Source organism: Lactuca saligna, chromosome 1, assembly GCF_052625555.1.
Source record: "Lactuca saligna cultivar CGN05327 chromosome 1, ASM5262555v1, whole genome shotgun sequence".
NCBI classification, from domain to species: Eukaryota; Viridiplantae; Streptophyta; class Magnoliopsida; order Asterales; family Asteraceae; genus Lactuca; species Lactuca saligna.
In genome coordinates, this window is record NC_136417.1 from 19937809 (window position 1) to 19947500 (window position 9692).

General features: G+C 38.7%; 1 protein-coding gene across 1 annotated transcript; it reads right to left on the reverse strand.

Annotated features, from left to right (window-relative positions):
* Positions 1–2447: 2447 nt before the first annotated feature.
* Positions 2448–3475, reverse strand: LOC145026486 (zinc finger protein ZAT6-like). The gene has a single exon (XM_078976844.1). It carries the CDS (start codon positions 3356–3358, stop codon positions 2600–2602), a length of 759 nt encoding a protein of 252 aa, XP_078832970.1. The 5' UTR covers positions 3359–3475; the 3' UTR covers positions 2448–2599.
* Between the last annotated feature and the right edge of the window lie 6217 nt (positions 3476–9692).

Consider the following 9692-nt stretch of genomic DNA (forward strand, 5'->3'; position numbering starts at 1 on the left):
AGCGTACGAATGCGTGTGATCCTTAAGCAAGAGCCACCTAGTACACTGGGCGTACCAGAGGGTACACCCAGTGTACTAGGTATAATGTGGAAACCCTAATATTTTAAGTGACCCTATATAAGGAATGAGGTGGCCTCATTCCTAGCCACTTTTCTCAGAGAACAAACCCTCCAAAATGCTAAACCTTCATCCATATCAGATTGTGAGTAAATGAGAGCCCTTGGGATGACCTTGTGATTCCTTGGAAGTGAAGAAGGAGCCTTGAAGGGAAAGAAGTTGGAGTCCACGCTTTGGATCTGAACTTTTATGGGGATGAAGCATCATTGAAAGGTATAAAGCTCAAATCTTTCATATTTCGTTTTGGTTTGTGCATAGTATGGTTCATTTTAGGGTTTTTGGTCCCAAAGCTTGAAGCTTTATGAGTTGATAAACTCCATAGCCCATTATTTGTCCTTTTAAGTGTTTTTGATGGAGTAGTTTAATAAAAATGAGATCGTGGATGTTAGAATCAAATAATGCTTGAGATAAGAGCTTAATGAGAAAAGAGAATGAGTGTTTTGTGTGGTTGTGGCCACATAAGCCATGCAAAGGCTTAAAGTCCCTGACTTTATGGAGTAAGAGCTACTAGGAAGCCCAGATCTGAGAAATGAGCTAAGGTTTTAACGGGTTAAGACCAAGAAACTGGACTAAACAAAACTGAGTGTACGCCCATCGTAATTCCAGTACGCCCCACGTACTGAGTTGAGGGAACCGGTATGCAGTAGGCGTCAGAGGTCGAAGGTGCGAAAACTTCAGAAGGGGTTGTAATATTCACTTGAGGTAAGGCAAACTTCGTGACTAGTGTATCACTATGAGTCGAGATAGTTGTTGGGAAGAGGAAGCCGGTGAGACGTTTTGGTCAAACAATGAGTAACCTTGGGAGGTTCATCTAACTGGGTTGAGAGCTAACCTGGTAATCTGTGCTGAAGGGAATATTTGATAAGGAGTTGGAGCTTATGTGCTTATAAGCCCAAGGATACTTCTAAGCAAGTACAATTGTTTCCTATTGTACGAGAATAAAGTATTGAGGTTTGTTTTGTGCAGATGGGTTCTAATAGTCATACAGTCGGAGGGATATGACCCTTCTTGTTCTTTTGGTATATGATCTCGATCGGCTGATAGGTCAGGCGTGTGTGCTCATTAATAGTTATGGTTGATGATCTAAATTCATCAGTCGCATCAAGATAATTAGAGATGAGAATGTGATTTTGGGATCGATCATTCGATGAGCGGATGACCTGGTGATACCTCACAAGGGTGGTCTGGAAGGGAGACAGACTACTAGAGTTTGCAAGTGCTGGTGAGACAAAGCGAGTACCACAGTAGAGTCCATCCTTTTCGGGTTTGGGAGCTCCTGATGGGTTCAGGTATCTTTAGAAGAGATTGTTGTATGATTCAAGGCCCTTCCGGTGGTGCTTCTCAAGTTTTTGGGCTCGATCTATGTGTTGATAAGGAGCGATTTCGAGGGCGAAATCTAATTCAAGTGGGGGAGAATTGTAACATCCAGTTCTTGATCATCTGTGATTAGAGTTCGTGGGCTGCAAACTGGGTAAGAGGAAGCCTCGGGGTTGCAACGAGTTGCCAGAAGCGTAGGGCATCTCGTCACCTTCCTGTAGGTATGAGGACATGTGGAATCAGAGTTGTATCAAAGAAGCTATGAATGTTTGGAGTTTTGGCAAGATAAGCCCCTAAGTTGAGAAATGTGGCAGCGGAGTACGTTAGGTGTACGTATGTGTACGCTTAGCGTACGAATGCGTGTGATCCTTAAGCCAGAGCCACCTAGTACACTGGGCGTACCAGAGGGTACGTTAGGCATACTAGGCATAATGTGGAAACCCATTATATAGGGTCACTTAAAATATTAGGGTTTCCAATGTTTGTAGTCTTCAAAATAAATTGACTAACCATACAAAAACAAAATGCTATGTAGTCTTCAAAATAAATTGACTAACCATACAAAAACAAAAAACTTAGCAGTGTAGCTTGTAGCTTATTTGAGATGTTGTAATTCCAATCCAAATAATATATTTAAGTTCTTCAAAAGGTGGCTAAAGTATGCAAGTAGATTTATAATATTTGATATATTATAGGTAACCTGTTTGCAATCTTCGTCTTAATGTTGATAAGACTCTAATTTCCATGGTCATTAACCATTACTTAAAATTAATTAATTGGGGGGGGGGGGGGGGGGGGGGGGGGCGGGGGGGGAATTCGGATGGAACCTTAGTTGAGGGAGGGTATAATCTAGCACGACTAGAATAGTTGAGGGTCGGGTACGGTAAGAGTAGAACAAAAGTTATTCCGTTACCTTTTTGCCCCAGTTTTCGGCTGAGGATCACGACGGTGAATTAATTATACGCCACGCAATTCAATAAATCGCGTAAGTTACAAGAGATTCCGGCAAATCGTAAAACAATCAAGAATTAATAAAATTTAATTCATCAAATACAAGAATTATTTACATAGAATGATTCGTGTGAAAAGAATACTAAACAAACATCGGCAAATTTCTAATCATAAAATTCCTAAAATCGAAAACCCAGAATTTGTAATCGTGATTTTATTGGTGGGTGGCGATCTCTAGTTTGACCGGTGGAAAAAGTCGGGATCTTTTGGTGGGGTGTGGGCTTTCGACCTCTTCATCGACGAATCCGGGAAGAAATTCCGGAAGAGCAGGGAGGTTCAGGTCAAACCCGCGTTGACTATTGGTGGAGCCGACTCCTTCCGATGAGGTGATTCCGCTGCTGGCACGGCCACCGCCGATAACACCTTCGTAGTGGCGCCTCTTGTGTCCACCCAACGCTTGTCCGGTAGGGAAAGATCTGTGGCAAATAGAGCACTCGTGACTCCTTCCACTTCCACCACCGTGGGTGCCACTAGTGGAGGAGGTGGTGGTTACAGCAGACTGTTCGATCTCAGCTCCGGCGGCGGCTGGGTTGTTTTTCCGGTGGCTAGCCTTGTGTCCACCTAGCGCCTGGTAAGACCCAAAAGCTTTATCACACACGTTACACTTGTAAACAACCGGTTGCGGCTCCTGCGGTACAATTATACTAAGAGCCGGTGAGTTAGCACGCTGCGGCGGCGCCACGTAAGCAGAATCGGAACCAGAACCAGAACCAGAACCACCATGGCCGCCGCGGGCAAGTAACATAAGGCAGAAAGCAAGGTACTCCTCCTCAGTCGGTGGCTGATCCACCCTTGGCCTTTTTGATCTTTTGCCCTTTGTCCATGAGTCCAAATACCTCAGATGATTGCTGGAATCTTGTTTAAACAAAGGCGTGGTTGCCGTCGTCGGAGAATTTAAAGCTTCAACTGCCATTAGAATTGTAGTTGGTTGTTGTTTAGAAAGAGAAAGTTAGAGAGAGAAAGGTGGATTGAGTGAGGAGAGTGTGGGTGGTGAGTGAAGTATATAAGGGAGGTTGGCGGTGGCGGGTGGTGCAGAGTTGACAGAAGTTGCGTGACAAGTTTCAGGAAAGTAGGCTAATTTTATTTATTATTATTATTACTTATTATTGAAAATATAAGGGTGGATTCACACGTTGTGTGTGCGTTTTATGTGTAAAGTGTGTGTATTATTTTTATTATTATAAAATTAAAATATTAAGAAAACGAGTTACTTAGATAGGAATAAAGAGTTATGATATATTAAACTTAATATGTTATTATCTTATATACCACTTCCTTTTTATGATAAACATAACAATTAAAATTGAACATCTACCGTCGACTTTTTGAATGTTTCTTAGATGACAAGTGGTGGTATCAAGTGGAGTTGAGTCAGCCTACAAAGAATGGACCAGAATCGGCAGTGAAGCTTCTACGTGTTGTCCTCACTATCTAAGGAGGGTTAAACAGTAATTCCACCCCATCATTTTAGTTTTATTTTTATTTATTTTCTCATGACAGAAATTCATGACATCAGCTACACGAGTTTAGTTTGTTTTTGCCAACTTAATTTATACATATTATACCTAATGTTTTTGGAATAAATAAATTTTACATATTGTTTTTGTCACGAATGAAATATATCAAAGATATTAAAATAAAGATCAGAATTGAATATGTAAACACAATTAAATTAACCAAAATAGCTTTTTGATTATTATAAAAAAATCACTCAAAATCATGGTGTTTACAATGTCTCTCAATAATCATAACTCCATTCTTGACAATGTATATATAATCTTAGATAACGACTTGTAACATAGAATTAGGAAATTAGCGTTAGACTGATTTGCCATAAATTAAACTTGTCATAAACTAGATTGTTTAGTCTCCAAGGTCCTACGTGACTTAGGATTCCAACAATCATTCATGAATCTCTAATTCTTTCTAGAGATGCCTTTGATCTCGATCAAACTCTGTATTTCCCGTGAACTTGGTTCGAACTAGTGTTTTAGTAAGAATGTTTGTCTTTTGTTCTTCATCGGTAATGTATTCCACCTCCACTTGTTCGTTTTCAACACAATTACGAATGAAGTGAAACCTTGGGTTGATGTGTTTACTCATTCCATGAAAAACGAGATTCTTTATTAGTTTGATAATCGACTTGTTATCAACTCTTAGAACCATCTTCTCTTGCACTTTATTCATGATTTCTCATAGCAAATCTTGAAGCCATATTGCTTGACATGCGATCGTGGTGGCCACCATGAACTCCGCCTTGCAAGATGATAAAGCAACGGTATCTTGCTTTTGTGAACATCATGTTATCGGGGATTGCCCATAGTAGAAAATATGACTGGTTGTACTTTTTTCGTTATCCGGGTCAATACTGTGACTACTATGACTATAACCAGTGAGTCGGTTTTGTCCCCTCCTCTCGTACTTGATTATGTACCTCGTTGTTCCTCGTAAGTATCTTACGATGAGTTTGATTGCACCAACATGTGATTCTCTTGGACATTGCATGTATCGGCTAACATCTCCAACTGCATATGTCACATCGAGTCTTGTTGCAAGAGATATCTAAGGCATCCTACCACCTTTCGATATTGTATCGGGTTGATTTCGGGTTCATCTTTAGCCTTCGACAATTTATTTCCCGGTTCCATTGGAATGTGGTTCGGATTGCAATCATGTAAACCAGCTTCTTTTAGAATGCGTTGAGCATACGTCTCTTGATTTATAGTGATCCCCAATTCTTCTTGTTTAACTTCAATGCCAACGTAGTAAGTTAATCTTCTAAGATCCAACATCTCAAAATTCTTTGACATCCCCATCTTGAATCTTTTAATCATGCTCAAGCTTGTACCTGTGGCAAATAAGTCATCGACATAAATTGCTAAAATCAACAAGTTAGCTCCTTCATTTTTCCGGTACACCGATGGTTCTTTCATGCACTTTTGAAATTTCATGTTGTTCAAAATTCCATCAAACTTCATGTTCCATACTCTAGGTGCTTGTCTTAAACCATATAGTGATTTTGTAAGGCGGTACACCTTATGCTCGTTTTCTTTCTTTATATAGCCTTCCAATTGTGACACATAAACGGTTTCTTTCAATTCTCCATGCAAGAAATATGTTTTAACATCTAAATGATGAAGCTCCCACCTATTAGTAGCAGCTATGGCTATGAGAAAACGGATGGTTTTGATTCGAACTACCAGAGAAAATACTTCTTGAAAATCAATAACGGGTTGTTACACGTAACCTTTAGCAACCAACATTGCCTTGTATTTATTAATGGCGTCGTCTGCATTTTTCTTAAATTTGAACACATATTTGAGTCTAATTGGCTTCACCCCATAAGCTTGTTCACGAGAGTCCAAGTATTATTCTTGTTTATCGAATTGATTTCAACATTCATGGCTTTGACCCACTCCGGTTCTTTCTTCGCCTCTTCAACCGATACCGACTCATCATTGGTTATTAGGAGAAGTTCTTCTAGATTATCAAGATCAATATCATAATCTTGAAATCTTTTTGGAGGTACTCTTAGTCTCGAGGGCCTTTGGTTTGCAACTCCATGTTGAACATTATTGTTGACCAGACTTGTTTGTTCATTGTGTTGTACTTCCGTTCCGTCTTCAAACTCGTGATCTGATTCAATCGGTTCAATTGGATAATTGTTTACATTGTTTCCTAGATTGTTTTTTTTTTCCTTTTCTTCTGGGTAATCCCATGGTACTATGAATATGCTCGGTTCTTCATTGTCGATTATTGCTTCTTTAACCCAATCCCGCCATTTGGTTTCATCAAAAATAACGTCTCGACTAACGATTGCTTTTTGTGTAGCCAGGTTAAATAGTCGATAAGCTTTGGTACCTAGTTCGGAACCAACATGCACTAGTGGTCTTGATTTTGCATCAAACTTCTTTAGATTTACCGCTTTAACTTTTGCATGTGCTAGACTCACAAATATACAAACATTTTCTAAATTCAGTTTTCTTTTATACTACTTTTCGTATGGAGTTATATCACAAGGACTCGTGTGTAAACGTGATTAATTAGATTTATAAAGTGATTTACCACTTCTCCTCATAGGTAGTTTGGAACATACATTGCCTTCATTATGCTTTGTGTCATATCCATAAGTAAACAGTTTCTTCGTTCCACAATTCCGGTTTGTTGCGATGAATATGGGGAGGTAAGGTGGCATTTGACTCCATTTTGATCACAAAGAGTGTTGAACTCGAGAGAAGTAAACTCACCTCCTCGATCACTTCTAAAAATTTCAAAGACTTTCTAATTTCATTCTCCGCCACAACTTTGAACTTTTTGAACTGTGTAAACGCCTCACTCTTTTCTTTCATGAGATAAATCCACATATATCGTGAAAAGTCATCAGTTAGTGTGAAAACATATCGGCTTTGACCTTTGGTAGTTGGTGTGATCAGACTCCATAGATCACCCTGAGCAAGTTCAAATGGTTGTTTTGCTTTGTATGTCGTCATAGTCGGGAATGACTTTCTTGTTTGCTTGCCCACCAAGCAAGATTCACACAATTGATTCTCATGATCAAATTGGGGTAACCCTTTGACTAGACCCTTCTTGGACATCTTTTTCATTGACTCGAAATTGATGTGCCTAAGTCTTGCATGTCATCTTCACATATCTTCACTTAGTCTCGAATGAAGGCAAATAGGTACTCCAATTTGTAATTTATTTTATAAAGGCGGTTTGGAGTTCTTTGTACCTTCATTAATAAGCAATTATCAACATCGTGCATGGTCAAGTAGTTGTCTTTCATCCGAATATCACACCTGACTTCGGTTGCTTGTCCGAGACTAATAATATTTTTCTTGAGATCCGGTATGTAGTAAATCTCCATCCTCATCATTTGTTGACCCTTCTTCCCTTGGAAAAGTAAAGCACATTTTCCTTTGATTTTTACACACGAATTATCTCTGAATTTAACCCCATCAAGTTTGGAGAAAAACGACCGGTTTCCTACCATATGATTACTTGCCTCGTTATCTAAATACCACACATCGCTATCTTGCGAGTCGTATCAATACGATATCACTTTTTCTTCACTTATGAACACGGTCTCGTGCAAAAATACAATCGCATCATTATCGTCGCTTTCGGTAAAATTACTTTCTTGCAATTTTTGTATTCGATCCGGACATTGAGATGCGAAGTGGCCTGGTTTATCGCACCGATAACAAATAACTTTGGATCGGTCCTTCTTGGTTTTATTTTTGTTTGGGTCAAAATTGGGCTTGTGTGAATTGGACTTACCACCATGTAAGGTCCGATTCGTTTGTTTGGACCCACTTGCCGTGTTAGACCCATTTGTCGCCCCCTCTCCTTTCGATCCACCATGAGAACCAAACGAACCACCACCACTATTGCTAGATGATTTCACGAACATAACCTTCGTCTGATTTCCATTAGTGGCATCTTCCTTGATTCGCTCCTCATACACCTTGAGTTTTCCAACCACATCCTCTGAGCTCACAGTTTTTGTAGGTCTATAAACTGTTCCAACGAAGCCACTATGTGAATAAATTTTTCTCTCAGTGATTATTTGAGAAACTTCTTCACAAGCTTCATCTTATCATTACTTCTCCTAGGGCTGCCGATTTTGAGGCTAATTCGGAAAATTTTCCCACAAAATTGTCAATCGATTCCGAGTTAGACATCTTTAATCGGTCGAATTCTACCATTAGGGTTTATAACCTAGCCTCCTTTAAGCGGTCATCACCCATGTGTCTGGCTTTGATTGCATCCTACATCGCCTTTGAGGACTCCACATCTTCGATTTGCATGATTAAAGTCTTCGGGATCACCTGATACAACAGTCGCATTGCCAGTCAATCTTTTTCCTCGTTTTCTTCTTCTAGATCGATTACACTCCATGCATTGTGGATTCGTAGTACCACCTTCATTCCCAGTGCCCACACGGTGTAATTTGTCGAATTGGGCACGGGACAGGCAACGACAGTCAATCCTACCTCCTTTGCCTTTACCGGAGCAGCTCCTCCTCCTTCTCCTTCCAACACGTTGGCCGCCTTGTCAACAGATTAGTAATTCAATATCAAAGCCCTCTATTCTTGGCTCTGATACCAATTAAAGGTCAGAATATTTAAACACAGTTAAATTAACCAAAATAGTTCTTTAATTGTTATGAGAAAATGCGCGAAAGCTGGCCCGGAAACCCTCGTTAGGGAATATCCCTTTCCAAAAAATCACTCAAAACTCACGGTGTTTACAATGTCTCTCAATAATCATAACTCGATTCTTTAGAATGTATATATAATCCTAGATACTAACTTGTAATGTAGAATTAGGATACTAGCTTTAGACAGACTTGCCATAAACTAAACTTGTCATAAACTAGATTGTTTGGTCTCCAAAATCCTATGTGACTTAGGATTCCAACATAAAATATTTTTTTGAATCTGAAAAAATTAGTGCTTTTTATGTTTTTGGTTAACATGAAATATTTTTGGTTTGCAAATTTATTAAAAATATTAGAAAGTAAATTATACAGTATCTACACACTATATCCTTAGAGATTTTTTGAAACTTGTTAACATTTAAAATGAAAATTAAGCACAACCAATTTCTGAAGCAATGATCATGCTTCTATCTTCAAGATTTTCAGTAGAAAAACAAAAAGTAAAAATGTGAATAGGTAATTTGTTTTACCTACGAATTTTCTAGTCAATGCACCACATACATTCATTTTAAATTCTTATATATATTGGTAAATTTCCACCACCCATCCCCATTGACCAATACACACAATGTTAACATTCGGTTTTTCTTTCTTCCCATATTGTCATAACGAATACAATTCAAAGTGTACATCTCATTGTGAAAACCATCACTAGTAAAAAGTTCAGAGAAACAGCAACAATGATAATCAATTTAAGCTGTAATAAATCGAAGAGGACCCAATGTTGCTAAACTTTTGGAGAAGAGATAATCGTAAGCATGTTTTGATTTGATGAAGTTGTGGCTAAAACAAAAGTAATTGAGAGTAAAATATCTGTCCATGGCCGAAGAATGAGCATTTGCAAATCATTCAATATATATCTGAACGAAGATTGCTTATGTGGCTTTTGGTTTTGATTTGCTAAAGAGTATTGAAAAACCAATGTGAAAACTCTTAGTTGTCTAAAAAAAATACAATTTAATATATAAATATGATTACGGTAGGCTGAATGCGGGTTTACTCGTCAAAAAATGCTTTATTTATC